The 15,640-nt window shown below is 35.8% G+C and overlaps 2 protein-coding genes across 5 annotated transcripts in view; one reads left to right on the top strand and one right to left on the bottom strand.

The window, feature by feature from the left end:
* The window catches only part of LPAR6 (lysophosphatidic acid receptor 6), a 70,191-nt gene that overhangs the window by 27,099 nt on the left and 27,452 nt on the right, over positions 1-15,640 (bottom strand). The gene's annotated exons all lie outside the window — the stretch shown is intronic.
* Positions 1-15,640, top strand: part of RB1 (RB transcriptional corepressor 1) — a 158,731-nt gene that overhangs the window by 119,004 nt on the left and 24,087 nt on the right. For all 4 annotated transcript variants that reach the window (XM_001368762.4, XM_056794860.1, XM_056794858.1 and 1 more), the window contains one exon: positions 6,061-6,182. In XM_001368762.4, coding sequence (XP_001368799.1) covers positions 6,061-6,182 — 122 coding nt within the window. The remainder of the gene's footprint in view (positions 1-6,060; positions 6,183-15,640) is intronic.

Raw genomic sequence — 15,640 nt, 5'->3', positions numbered from 1 at the left:
GACAATTGAATGGAGGATGGACTGAAGTTTAGAGACCAATGAGAAAGCTACTACATATATATTAGTGAGAAATGATGAGAACCTGTATCAGAATGAATTTATTCAATTGTATAATGCAGTATATAGAGGTAATTTGCACAACATCCTAGTAAATTTCTAAAATTTGCTGATGAAATCTTTAATTTGTGTAAAATCCTGAACGCTTATCTTGCCAGTACAAAAACAATTAGTTAAAATGGTGAATTAACTTCTTTTCCTTGTTGGGTCAAAAGGGTTCATTAGAATAGAATATTACAGTATTTAATGTCACTTACTGTATTTTGTTGGGGAGATAAAACTAGGCTGATTAGGGTTTTGTGGATAGATGACATGTTTCTTAAAATACCTATCCCTCTGCCCAAATTTCCTTATATTCCAGCTGCCTAACTAAAGCCCAAGGCTCAGAAGATTTAAATGGACAAGCACATCACACAGCAGCTAAAGATAGAGAACAAGACTGTACTATGTAAAAATTAAATTAAATCTTAATAAAATATTATATTTTAGGGGTTTATTAAATGATCGTTAGAAATCAAGGAATAAAGAGGATACAAAATAAAAACTACATGCTTATGACTGGTTAGCCATTGTCAAAATCCCCACCGTACCATGCCACCATAATTGCTGCATCATGCCAAAAAGGAGGCAGAGCCTCAATGCCCACTCATTTTATCCTCTGTTTACAGGAAATACGTAATGACAGTAAGTCAGTGGGCTCTGGGGATATGTAGTTCTTTTTTTAGAATAACAGATTTTTCAATTATACATTCCCCCAGAGGGCCAAGGAAGACTAGTCTCTCTGATGGGTCTTATAAAGATACCAACTTTGAAATTATAATAATTTGAGGATAAGAGGAAAAGAGAACAAAACCAATAATTGCTAGGCCCCATTAACAAAAAGCCAGTTAGGAGGTAGTCCCCTTTGGCATAAGAATATACATACAAAACAAATGCATTCAACCCCAAACAGTTCAAATCACCACATCCCAAAGTTCACTCTGGATCTTCTGGTGCTGCATGGAGAGGTAGCATGTTTCTTAACCTAAAATTACTCTCAAAAAGAATTTAAACTTTGCAATTTAGAATAATTACACATTCCCTCCTGAAGAGGGTGTTGAAAAACACAGGGATCACTTAGGAATGCATGGCTGAGTTATGCGGTGTATGAATCAATTGGCAAGAGAAATAAAAAATATTTTTAAAAAATCCAAATACAGGAAAGATAACTTCTGGATGAAATACAGACTATCAAAGTCTTATGTGTAAAAATTTTAAGTAAAATAAAATAAACCTATAACAGGTCCTTGAATCAGAGCCCAATTAAAGTGATTTCTATCCCACAAGTCTATAGGACAAAATGCTGTAATATTTCACTTACCCATTGCAGCCAAGACTACATGAAGTTGCCATACTATGAAAGACAGAATAGGGACTAGATTATAGAAGCCAAATTTGAGATACTTGGTAGAATGTGGGACAAGATAGACCTGCCTCTGAAATATATCAAAACAGCCACAACTTCGAACCCAAACAATCTTCAAGTCCTCTTGGCTCAAAATTTCATCAATCCCATTGGGATTGGTTGGTCTCTTTGACCTTGTGCTCAATTGGTACTATGAAGTTTAGCTTTGTGCTTCTTTGGCACTGTGAAATGGCTCTTTTTGTATTCTCTTGTCCTGGAATCAGACAGAATCATTAAGCAAAGTCCCATCATTTTTATAGTTTAAAGCTTTTGGGGTATGTTTTAACATCAGGGCAAATGTATCTTAAACTTATATTACTGCAAAATCAAAAAAGTTAAAGAAAATCTTAATACTGGTGACATGTGCTTCAAATACAAAAAGGAGAGAAAAAATAACACTGAAATAGTATATTGCACATGCAAACAAAAATAATAATAAAAAAGTTTTAAAAATAAAAAATATATAGCTTATAATCATTGACACACTGTGTTAGCTAAGAAAAGGTAGAGTATAAAGGTTTCTCATCAAAAATGAGATCCATTTCCTCTCCAAACCTGGCCATGATCCACTGTGAGTGCAAGTAAATGATTTTCACAAAGTAACAGTTTTTTATAAAGAACAGTAGTAAAGCATGTAGTGCACATTCAAAAACTATCAAAATCCCCAAAGGTATAATAGCCCATTTAATGACAATAGCAAATAAACCCACTATCATATTTTACATGAATCTGCTGTATGACATTTTAAGAAAATGGATACTTGTCACAAGTTTTTCAGGTGTAGAAATGTTTCAAGCTTGGCTGAGATATTTTAAAAAATCTGTTACTGCCATCATTACAAAAATGTGGCAGAGGAGTCTAGAAAAATGAAAACCTCTGTACTGTTTATATTGAGTCTAAAAAAGTATCACCAAGAATCTAGACATCATTCTGGCGAAAGGGTATAGTAGGCTGAGGAGTTATAAATGAGAGATGCCCCTCTTTTGGGAGCCATTCAGGGGTACCATGCCCGGGGATCAACTTCCCAGCTCCTTTGGTATAAGGCTGTAATGTCCCATCAGGAGGTGGGGATTATAATTGTACTTCACTTCAGCTACTAAAATGGACCTTACCTCTTGATACAAATAACTTAGAGGCAGGCAAAATGATCAGAATTGAGAAAAAAAATCTAAAATTCATGTTTGAAGCCCCCTTAAAATCAATTTGAGATATTTAGCTCATTAAATTTTCCAAAGGTTGTTATACAATTGTAACCAATTTTTGATGAAGTCCATCCATCCTCTATGGGACAATTTACAAAATCAAAATAGGGAGAGAAAAAAAAACTGTTTTTTATATGGGCTTATTCAATATTTGTTCAGTATAGTTATAGGAAAAGCAACAGAATGTAAACTGATTCAGTGTAACAGAATAGTATTGAATACATTAATATATGAAATTAAAACAACAAAATTAAATCTTAAAACAATCAGCAAAATACAAGATACAGAGACTTTCATTAAAAAAATGGAGTCTGAAAAAGCTTAAAATTTCATTTAAGGTTACTTTTTCTATCTGTTCAGATTCCTATTGTCAGCGCTCTTGGATCTCCCATTGTGAGGGAGAACATGGGTTTTAGGAATCTCAAGTTGGGCAAGCCCAAATGACAAAGAGTTGCAGGGAGATGAATTTCTCCCCTGAATCTCAGGTAAGATAAGTAAAAAGATCAGTGCACTCATGAAAAAACAGACTAAAGCTGGAAGCTATTTGAAATAGGTAATGCACTGCTCTTTCATAAAATATGCCATGCTTGTAATCAGCTTCCTAATTGGGAGAGTAACTTCCTTCTCCCTGTCTCCCCTGAGGTAAAATGCTAGTTTCCCCAGAGGGAGTTAGGAGGCTAATCATTGCCTAAGGAAAAAGACACCCCAGGTTTTTACCAGTTGGTTTACGATTCTGAAGACAGTGGTAGCTATCAGCAGCCTGGGACCTGGGGCTGAGGCTAGATGAGCGATCTGGGTCGGAGGCCAGAGATCAGGAGCAGAGTTTGGGCCTGGGGCTGGGTGAGTGATCTGGGTCAAGAAGGTCAGGAGTGGATGGCTGGGACAACCCAGGAGGCAGGAGTGAGCAGCAGGAGCAGGGGAAAGAGTAGAAGCAAGCTGCTAGGGTTTAGCAGCAGGAATGAGGGGAATCAGGAGAAGTGGCTTATCTCTTCTCTGATAAGAGTCCCCTGACTAAAAATAGCTCGGTCAGTAAGGAGAGCAAGCAAACGGGCAAAAAGTAGGAAAAGAAAAAGGAAGCAGCTCTGGTAGAGAGTTTTGAGTTTTCTCAGAGTTTGTGAGGGTGGGTGGGTGGGTGGGTGAAAAGCCTTGGCAGGAGAAATGTGGCTTAAAATTTATCTAGGCTATCTTTGAAAAAAAATTGAGTTTTTCTCATCTCTTCTGGTTGCCAGCTGTAAAAATTAAAATTAATCTCAAATAATAAAAATACTCTATTTTAGGAGGTTTATTAAATGATCACTAGAAATCAAGGAATAAAGAGGATACAAAATAAAAACCACATGCTCATGGCTAGTTAGCCATTTTCAAAATCCCCACCTTACCACACCACCATGATTGTTGCATTATGCCAAAGAGAAGGCAGAGCCTGAACACCCACTCACTTTATCCTTTGTCTACAGGAATTATGTAATGACAAGAAGTCAGTGGGCTCTCTGGATGTGTAGTTCTTTTTTAGAGTAACAGATTTTCAATTCTACAACTCACACTTATAGGCAATTGATTGTATTCAGCATATAAATTCTATTCAATGTTTGCTCTTATTGTTTTGTATATATCTTTTCTTTTAAAAAAAAAACCTGTAAATTTCCTAGGGCATGTTGGTAAACCTATGACACATGTGCCAGAAGAGGCTGTTCCCCCTATTCTGTTGTATGCTTCTTTTTTTGTTACCCATAGCAGTTAGCAAATTCCTAGATAAAAAGTAGTTCGTCATTGAATACTTGTAAAAGTGGGACCAACAGTGAAAGCCCAGGGCTGACTTGCCAAATATTGCACTTGTGAAGGATTGTCAACACTGCAGTAACATCATTTAGTCTATATTCTTTTCTCTAGAGCAGGTTAAAATGTTAATGCTTTTGATCAGAGGTCATTACCAAGTCTTTCTCTAAATAAACCTATATTTATATGATCTCAGCCACCCAGGTTTTTAAAATGACTAAATATATCCATGGAAAACAGTTCTATATTATAAAGAATTCGGAGGAATTTGAGAAGACTTGTATGAAAGAATATAGTATGAAGTAAGCAAAAACAGAACAATATACACAGTGACCATGGTCATTTAAAGTAAAACAACAGGATGAGCTAGGTGGCTCAATGGATAGAGAATAAGGCTTAGAGATGGAAGGTTCTGGGTTCAAATTTAGTCTCAGACACTTCCTAGCTGTGTGACTCTGGACAAGTCATTTAACCCCCATTCTACTCTTTTGCCTTGGAACCAGTTCTTAGTATTGATTCTAAAACAGAAGGTAAGGTTTAGAAAATAAATAATGTAAACAAAAATAAAATTCCTCAGAAATGAGTATAAATATTTATATATATATATATAAATGAAGAATATATATCCATCCTCTTTGGAGAAAGCCAGGGAATCTCAAGCTTGGTGGCACATGCCTACGATCTCTGCTTCTGAGGAAGGTACTGCTGAAAGTGATTGTTTGTTCACACTTAAGTCCAGTACTAATGTAGTGGGCTCTTTGGAGTACATTGGAGGGCCACTGAAATGCCTAATTAGGGTCAGAAATACTGAGCATATTAAAGCTTCTTTGCCAGTTACTATTGAGACCTTTATATTTCTAACTTAAGCAAGTGACCCAGTATGGGGGAGGAAGGGAGCAAGGGAAAGGAAGAAAGAGGGAGAGGGAAAAGGAGAAAAAGGGAGAGAACCACAGGTATGGAATAAGAACTATGCAGTCAGAAACAATCTGTGCAGGGTGGTTTTGCTTACCTGTATTTTGTGAAGAATTAGTGAGAAAGAAGTTAGTGTACAGGATATAGACATAAGGAAATAGGGATACTAAGCAGTAATAACTGCCATGGGCCATGTCATATTTAATGGCACAGAGGTTCCATTGAATTTAAAATATCCTAATTATGATTTGATTCTTTCCTATGGTTTCCTTTCCTTGGTGGTTTGCTCTGAACTTTCCCCTTTTTACAATAAACACAAGCAATTGACTCCTAAGTACAGTTTCTGCTGAGTGGTATTTATAGTCTTCATCAAAATGGGAACAATGTTAGACAGATGGTGTATAGAAACTAGCTGCTTTTGGGGAGTAAGATACCTGGGAATTAACACTACTTTTGCAGGTGACTGCTACATGTGATGCTTTACATACTGTCTGGAGACCGCTGCTAGGCTCTTGAAAGAGACTTGGTACTCAGTCGATTTGGTAGTCCAAGTTAATCCAGGTAGTTGACTGGATTTACTCATCCTCAACCCCTAAATAAAGTATAATTTTGTTGTTCAAGAATATTCTATTAATATATTTTGATGTAATGTCATTTTCTTTCATATAGGATTCACCTTTATTTGATCTCATTAAACAATCGAAGGAACGAGAGGGATCAGTTGATCACCTCCTTGAACCTACTTCTACTCTTAATATGCCTCTCCAACATAATCACACTGCTGCAGATCTGTAAGTAAATTATATGTTGGGACATCCATTAATAGGTTCATTAAGAACAAGTTATGCCACACCAATCTGATTTCCTTTTCTTTGATAGTTACATACCTGTATAGATTGGGAAAAGCACCAAAAAACTTATTAGCACAGCAAGGAATACTCTGAGATTTCATGTTATTCTAAAGACAAAGATCGATTAATATTGAATAGTTAATATGGTTCAAAGCATTTGGAACTGGTTGAATAATAGAACCTAAAGTAATGATTTATGGATCAGTGGCATTCCCCAGGGATTTGCCCTGATCTGTTTTGTGTTATTTAACATTTTGATCAATGTTTTGGGCAAAGGCAGCCCTTCTCTTTGGTCATTTTACCTTCCATGGGTGTTTTCAGTCTACTTCATGACAGACCCACATCCTTTTCTAATCATTTATTTTCTGAATCATGTCTATTATGAATTTATTTACATGATATCATAATTGAGAATATACTTAAGCCTACTTATACCCACCCTATAAAATGAGGATTTAGTTGGACTAAATGACATGAGGTCCTTTCTAGCTCTAGAGCTATGATCCTATTCCTTTCTTCACTGATCTATGAGTCACCTACATTTTTGATTCTTTGAATAGTATAGGGTTCCATGTTATATAGCATCCACACAGCTGTTTAGCTTAGAAGAATATTAGTATTCAAAAGTGATGAGCTTTCGTAACAGGTAGTTGCTTAGGATTGATAAAAGTACTATACAGGTTTTCAAATGCAATTTATCTTGTCATTTCTGCTATAAAATGTTGGCCTAGCTCATTTTATAAGCACACATTTATACAAAGTTCATCTATCCAAAATAATACTTAAGATAAATGGATTGATAGCTTTGTATTTCCCATTTCAACTATATGCAATGGTATGAACAATAGGCATTTATCATTCATTTGGTCTTGATATATATTGTTAAGCTGATCTCTTTTGAGTGGACCTAGCTTTTGTTCAGGAGATTCTTTAGTACCCTAGGCCTTGATGCTGTTGGCATAAAGTGCTTTCAGTATCATTTGCAAATAGAAGAATCCAGAAGAACTCATTGTCTATAAAGCATGAACCACAGAGGAAGCTAGGTAACTCCACAGATATAGCATTAGTCCTGGAGTCAAGAACTTATTCTTCAGTTGTTTAAGTTGTGTCTATTCTTTATGACCCCATTTGGAGTTTTTTCTTGGCAAAGACACTGGAGTGGTTTGCCATTTCCTTCTCTCTGGCTCATTTGACAGATGAAGAAAATAAGAGAAACAGGGAAGTGTCTAAAACCAAATTAGAATTCTGGAAGATAAGTCTTGCTGATTTCAGCCTTGATACTCAACCCATTGTACCACCTAGCAGCCTCAAAGACTCTTCATGACCTCAATTGGAGTTTTCTTTAGTAAAGATACTGGAGTAGTTTGACATTACCTTCTCCTCCTCATTTTACAGATAAAGAACTAAGGGAAACGGTAAAGTGACTTGCCCAGAATCACAAAGCTAGTATATATCGGAGGGTGGATTTGAACTCACATCTTCCTGATTCTAGGCCCAGTTCTCTGTCCACTGTGCCACCTAGCTGCCTAGAGGCAAGAAGACCTATATTCAAATTTGACCTTATACACTCCTAGATGTGTGATCCTAGGCAAGTCACTTAATCTCTGTCTAGCTCAATTCCTTCAACTGTAAAATAGGGCTAGAGCCTATCCCCAGCAGAATCTATACCTTAATATCTCCTATTTCCCACAGTTATTGTGGAGACCAAATGAGATATTTGTAAAATGCTTAGTATGGATGTTGGCACATAATAAGTGCTTTATTTATTAATACTTGTGTCTTTTTTTCTTCTTGACTTGGAATCCTCCCCAAAAGGGCTATGAGTAGATTTCAGGTGGTTCATGAATTTGGATGGAAAAAAAAATATCGTCATTCATCTCTATCAGAACAGTAACATTTCTTTCAATTATGAAATTAATTAGGGGGAAAACACTTTTCTAAAAAAGAAGTCCATAGGCTTCACAAGGATACCAAAGGGGTCCTTAACACACACAAAAAAGTTAAATACTCTTGATATGTGAGAAATTCTTCTTTTATTTGGACTTTGCATAGTATAGTATATGACAGAAAAGAATAGCTTTGGCATATGAGATTTCAAATCTCATTTGATATTGATAGAGGTTTATTAGACAAATATATCTCTGAGTTTGCACATATCAAGGAATCTTGAATAATATTAACAAAAGCACAAGACACACTTTGTTAGAGGAGAATTTTTAAGATTAAATTTTGCTCTACCCATTCATGGAGGTAAGAGGTCCACAGGTATTACACATTACCTATTTTTGGACTTTTTCAATATATTGATCAGTTGTGCGGATTTTTTTTCCTCTTAAAATATTATTTTGACTTACGAGAAAGACCACTACCCACATTCAGAGAAAGAACTGTGGGAGTAGAAACACAGAAGAAAAACATATGATTGATCATATGGCTCAATGAGTATATGATTGGGGGTGTTGACTTTGAATTATCACTGTATTGCAAATATTAATGATATGGAAATAGATTTTGAACAATGATACATATAAAACCCAGTAGAATTGCTCATTGGCTCCAGGAGGGGAGAGGAAGTGAACATGAATCATGAAACCAAGGGAAAATATTCTAAGTTAATTAAATAAATAAAATTTTGAAAAGAGAGAAAAAATATTATTTTGTTATAAGAGATGGCTTTGGAGGAGGGGAAGGGAGAGGGAGAGAGATACTTGGGATAACCATGAGGATGTAAGAAGATATCAATAAAAACTTAGATTTTTTTTTTTAAAAAGAATTTTTCTATACCAACTCAGATGCTTTTTTATAATCAGCCAACAACAGATTTCATTTTTATGCTTTTTAGTCAATTGTGTGACTGAAGATGTGATTTATCATAGGAAATAATTTGTGAAAGTCCACTTATTCTCTTGTTATCAAATATAAACCAGTTGCATATTTTGAAAAATAATTCTTGTAAAATTCCTTCGTATGATCTTGGTCTATTCTTCTTAACCTTATTTTCTTAAGTGCCATTTCTCTACATAATATAAACAATTAGGGATTTCACTTTCCTAGGTGATAAAAATAATACCTAGCATTTATATAGCACTTTAAAGTTTACAATTCCCTTTATATATGTTATCCCATTTAATCATTATAGCAAGTGCCCTCAGAACTGTTCAATTTCGCATCTGTTAACTATTCTCCCAAGTTTCATCTATAAATGCTTTTAGAAGGCTTAATTGAGTCTCAGACCACATTTTCTCCAGAGTTTGCTCTTTTGCTTTCTCTTCAATGCTTAATGAGAAAATACTAATAATTTTTTATCATTGTTTTCTTTAACATTTTGGAAATAAGTTTATTTTCTAAATCATGTTTCTTTTTGGATCTCTTGGCCTCTCTTGGCAAATTGATCACATTTCTTTGCTAAAGCAATTATTAGCCTATTTTTGTCCTTTCATTGTGGTGATTGCTTTACATCAGTTGAATTCTGAAGGATAGAAAATAGAAATGATGTCTTTCTCTTTATCCATTTTGAATAGGTCAGATTGGAACTGTTATAATTACATATCATGTCGTTTTTCATTCTTTCAGTTCTATTTTAGTGTCAGTTTTTGAACTGTTTTAATTAGCCAGACATCTAATTGCACACTAACAAATGATGAAGAAATGACCACATCAAGCAATAAACATTTATTAAGCCCCTACTATGTCCCAGGTACCATCCTAAGAGCTGGGAATGCAAAAAAGAATCAAAAGGCAGTACCTGCCCCCAATGACCTTAAAATCAAATGGGAGAGACAACGTACAAAAAAATGGCTATATACAAGATAAATAGGAAATTATTAACATAGGGAAGTCATTGGAATTAGGAGAGGTTGGAAGATTCCTGTAAAAAGTGGTACTTTAGTTGGGAGGAGGTCAGTAGTTGGAACTGAGGAGACAGTGTTCCAGGCATAGCAGATACCTAGAGAAAATGTCTGGAGCCAAGAAATGAAATGTCTTATTTGTGGAACAGCTAAAAGTATTGTCACTGGATCAAAAAGTGCATGTTGAAGAATAAGATGTAAAAAGTCTGGAAAGTTAGAAGGAGGATTTGAATACCAAACAAAAGCATTTTGTATTTGCTCCTGAAGGCAACAGAAAGCATTTTTTTGTAATTGTAAATAATCTGAGTGGAAACTATGTCTGGTTGCTGTAACTGGATACTCTAGCTGCTAGAGAGCTGCTAGTAGGGGGACACCTAAGGCTGCTTAGTTATAATAGAGATAGATGAGAGATACTGAGAGAAGGAGAGATACTGCCACAGGGGAATGCTCTGGGGTTTGCTTATTGATCTCTACTGATGACTAATAGATCAATATATTTCCTAACCTCCTCCTCCCTTCATTCCCTCCCTTCTTCCACCCTCTTCCTCCCAGTTTCTTCTGAAGCTTGTTTCGCCACTCCCCCCTGAGTGAACTATGATATTTATGAGGAAAAGCTTCTTTCTTTCTTTTCTCAGGTAAGGGGTTTATTGGGATAACAGGACAAGGAAACTGAGGTGAGAGGGATGAGGGTTTCCCTAATCTAAAATGAGGATTATGAGGGTTTGGGAAGTCACAGCTGTGACAGGGGGACAGTCAGAGAGATGGAGGATAACTGTTAAGTCTTCTTTTCTTCTTTCAATTCACAAAGCCACCAACGTCTCTCAGCCTAATTTCAGAAGCCTCCCCTCAAGGGTCCTTCAGCCTGGGACAGAAGCTAATAGAATTAGTTCAGCTTCTTCCCCTTTCAGCCAGGCTTGCCTCCCTTGGTCAGCAAAAACCCAGAGCCAAAGTCTCCTCAGTTCATCTCCCCTGGCCACCTCCAACTGCCTCTCCTGGGAACATTCCGTTTGGAATCTTTGTCTTGACTGACAGACAGGTCCCCAACCTTGTTTCTTGCATGACCTGGCTTACAAGTCCTCTCTCTCTTCATGCCTCTTCCACATTAATGTTGGTCAGTTTTCATTTTCTTTGGCCATTTCCCTCTTTTTTTTGAATAAGATACTCATGAAATACATTTGTAAATATTCTGAGTAGCAGTTTTTTATGTATTTCCTTTCTTAATAATTAACTTTACTTTCTAGCATATTTTTTGTCAACTTCCCTATTTTTACCTTCACATTGAAGTTCCAAGGATCTGTGTGTGTATGTAGAAAATTTTCTGTAACATACTTTGCAGAATATGTTGGCACATAAACTATAGTTAGTGGCCTTTTTGCTTATTTTCATCATTAGGACCCCAAAGTGAAATAAAATATCCCATGAAATTCTGTTTCTCTACTTCAAAGAAGGCCTAAGCCATCTTTCTGTTTAACTCCAGCTTCCTTGTCTTGCTAGTTATAACAAACAAGTCAGTTTTGCTATGGTTAAATTCTTTTAGTAATATCTTGACTTCTTGAATGTTCACAGGGATTTTAAATTTAAAGTACCAAGAATTAAATTAATCTTTATAAATAGTATAGAAGCTGTGAAATTTTTAGTATTCTCCTTCCCCTTTTCTATCACTGCCTTCATCACCCAAGCCTGAGAACCATTTTTACTTTGTTGTTGTTTCAATGTGATTTGGCAGCCAAAAAAGGTAATATAACCTTAGTTGCAATAATAGTGTTAAAAATGTAAGTGTGATAAGCTAATTGTAATCTTCCCTATTCATATCTTAATAAATACTTATAGATGGATTTGATAATAAAGTACCTACTTAGTAAAAAAAAAGTACCCACTTAGTACATGCCAGGCACCATGCTAGGTATTTGAGATAAAAGTACAAAAACTGAAATAATCTCTACTTGGAAAAAAAACATATATACTAATGAAGGAAATAAGTACATAACTTATACATAATTCTTCTCTTCCCCTCTATTCTTCTTTTGAGACCATCTAAACATAATAGAATTTTATACCTTAGATTTTCATTCAATTAAATTATAACTTAGATTTTCATTCAATTAAATTCTTTCTAAAATCCTAGTCATGATAAATTTTTGAGGGATTATATGTATTATCTCTACATATAAGAATATAAACAGTCTTTTTTAGTCCTCTATGATTTCTCAACTCATTTTTACATTTCCATGTTCCTGTCACATTCTGTGTTTGACTGTCAAATTTTCTGCTTAGCTGTGGTATTTTCACAATCTTTTATTTAATTAAATATCCTTTGCCTTCTGAAAAATCATATTCCAAATTCTCATTTCTTTATAATGAGCTACTAAATATTATGTGATGCTGACTATGGCACAACAGATCTTGAATTCTTTCTGTCCTGACTGCTTTCAGTATTATCGCCTTCGCTTGACAGTGCTGAATTTTGGTTATGATATTCCTAGGAGTTTTCATTTTGGAGTTTCTTTAAAGAGAATACCACTAGATTCTCTCAATTTATACTTTGTCCTCCAGATTTGGGGGTAATTTTGCTTATTAATTTCTTGAATTATGATATTGGGGGGGTACCCCACCATGGCTTTCAAGTAGTCTAATAATGCTTAAACTATTTCCCCTGATCTATTTTCCAGATCACTTGTTTTTCTTAAGGGATGTCTCACATTTTCTTCTATTTTTTTAATCTTTTGACTTTCTTTTATCACTTCTTGATGTCTCATGGAGTCATTAGCTTCTGTGTGGCCAATTATTTTTAAGGCTATTTTCTTAAGTAAGGTTTTGTACATCTTTTACCAAGTTATAAACTCTCTTTGCTGCTTAGCTCAAGTCACTTTCTTCTTTGTGTCTTCTAAACTTGGGTCTTCAAGAAAAAGTTTCAATGGAGTAGAATAGGTGGGAATTGAGTTTGAAAAGAAAGCCCAGTTAAAAGAGAGAAAATAATTTGCTTTTTTGAAATTTGTGATCTGGGCTTTATTAGCATTTCCTCTTAACCATTCAGGTTACCCAGTGAAATAGAAAAGGTAAACTGAAGAAACTGTTTCTTGTTATTGTAAATAACTATGGCTGTGACTATAGAGAGCTGCTAAGGGAACCTGAAACTGCTTGGTTGTAATGGAGGTAGGAATGAGAGAATGCTGAGGGATGCTAGTACAGGGATGCTGCCACACAGGGAAACTGCTGATACACATGGGAACTGCTCTGGGGAATGTTCTGGGGTTTGCCTACTGATCCCTACTGATGGTTGATGGATCAGTGTATCTTTCTAACCTCCTCCCCCTTCACTCCCTCCCTTCTCCAACCCATTCCTTCCTTCCTGCCTCCCTATCAGCTCCCAGTTCTTCTTTAAGCCTTTGGCTTCTTCCCTCTCCCCTTGACTAAACTATAAAGATACTCTTTTCTTTACATTTTTACAAGTCAAGGGGTTTATTGGGATAACAGGATAACTGGGATAAGAAGGATGAGGATGTCCCTAATCTAAAATGAGGAGGAATTTGAGGGTTTGAGAAAGTAGTCCAGTCACAAACTGTGACTCTAAGACAGTTAGAGAGATGGAGGACAACAGCTGTTTAAAATCTTCTTTCTTCTTCTTCACAAAGTCAGCAAGGTCTCTCAGCTTAACCCCACAGAGAAACAAAGTTCAAAATCTCTCCTTCAGCCTGGCTTTCCTCCAACTTTTGGTCAGTAAAATCTCAGAGAGACAGAATCAGATCCTCCTTTGGTCAAATAACTCAAAGTCAAGCCAAGCCCCCCCAAGGGTCCTTCCTCCAGCTTCAACCCCAGAAAGAAACCAAAGTCCCAAAGTTTCTCCTCTGGTCAGCTTCAACTGCCCAGAGTGACAGATAGACAGCGACAAAGTCAAAGCCAAGTTTTTGTTTCTTCTCTCTGTGGCCAGAAACCCCCAACTGCCACTCCTGGAAACATTCCATTTGGAACCTTCTTCTTGATTGACAGCTAGGTCCCCAGCCTTAGTTCTTGCATCTTGGCTTACAAGTCCTCTCTCTCTCTCTCTCCATGCCTCTATCACACCAGCTTGTGTAAAGATAATTTAGGGTTGTGACTTAAATCTAGATTTAATTGATCGCCAAAGAAAAATCTCAAAATACCCAAGTCAGTCTGGAAATTTATGGTAATTTAATTAATATAGAGGGAAGGAATTTAAGGAGAAGGAGAGAAGAGGATATAGGATTTCTCCTGCCTGGACTGTGCCAGGGGAGTTTAAAATCCCACCTCTAGGTCTCTGAAGATTAGAGGCTTCTAAGAGGATAAAATTGGAAAATAAAGGAGGAAAACTCAGCCAGAAACTCACCACCAAACCAGACAATAGCTTGTAGCCATGCTAAAATACCGAAAGGCCCAGCACGCTGCTGTCAGCCAACTCTTCCATTGCCAAATGTGCCAAAGAGAGGAAGTGACCCAAATATATAGATCTTTCACCCTTGTGTCTCTTCCTCTAAATTTTCACATCTACCAATTACATCAAAGGCTTTTCTCCAGGACTGCCCATACTTTTAGTTCTCATCTTCTTTAATTAGATTATATCTTTAGAGTTAATTAACACTTCTTTGTTAAGTTCACCTTTTGTGAATTACTTAACCTTTTTGTGATTAATTTAACCTTTATAGTTTCTTAGCACCTTTTTGTATTAAGATATTAAAATAGACTTAGTTTAAAGTTCTAGCTTCACTATAAGTTAAGAGTTAAGTACCTTCATTGTTCAATCAGGAGATTACAACTTTATCTTCCCCTAAAGTATGGTCTAAGTAGGGTGGAGTAATTTAAAGTTCCCAAGACATGCCTGATTTTGTTAAACTAAGTATCTTCATTGTTACAATCAGGAAATAGCTAAATTTAATCTTTACACTTGGTAGATTTAGATCTATTATGTAGAAATAAGAAATAATCTCTGAGAAACTTCCATATCAACTTAATTGATACCATAATACATTAGTCACATAAATATTCTGTAATATAGAACAAGGAAAATTGCTTGAAAATGTCAGTCCCCAGATATTTAATGAGTCTCTGATAGGATGGACTAAATAGTAGAGAGAGAGTTAATGAAGCTTCTTGGAAAGGTTAGCTTGAGCATTGCTAAAGCTAAGAGGATGTGGTTCCATGTGTAACTTTATTCTCATTTGTTTATGATAGCATGTAATCATAGCATAATTACTCCCTAAGTTAATGGCAATTTATGAATAGAGAAGAAACTATAGGTTTGAGCAACCTAGTAATGGTAAACAGGTAAATGTTGAGGGAGCAAAGGAAAAAAACCTTTGTTAGATCACCATGGTAATGGTTTCTTTTTCCTTTTTACTAATTTACTTTCCTTTCTAAGAAGTTAAATATGGTACAGAAGCTCACATAAATGTTTAGCACATGCTTCCACATTCTAATTCTTTTTACAGAACTAACACTCATCAGAAAGTGACTCCTCATTGCCCAATATGTGCAATACAAAATATTGGACTAGCCAAAGTTTATAAAGAGAACATATTGATATTCTGATATGTCCCC

The sequence above is a fragment of the Monodelphis domestica genome, chromosome 4 (genome assembly GCF_027887165.1).
Source record: "Monodelphis domestica isolate mMonDom1 chromosome 4, mMonDom1.pri, whole genome shotgun sequence".
Lineage (NCBI taxonomy): Eukaryota > Metazoa > Chordata > Mammalia > Didelphimorphia > Didelphidae > Monodelphis > Monodelphis domestica.
Note: the sequence above shows the minus strand (reverse complement) of the source record. Positions and strands in the feature narration are given on the sequence as shown.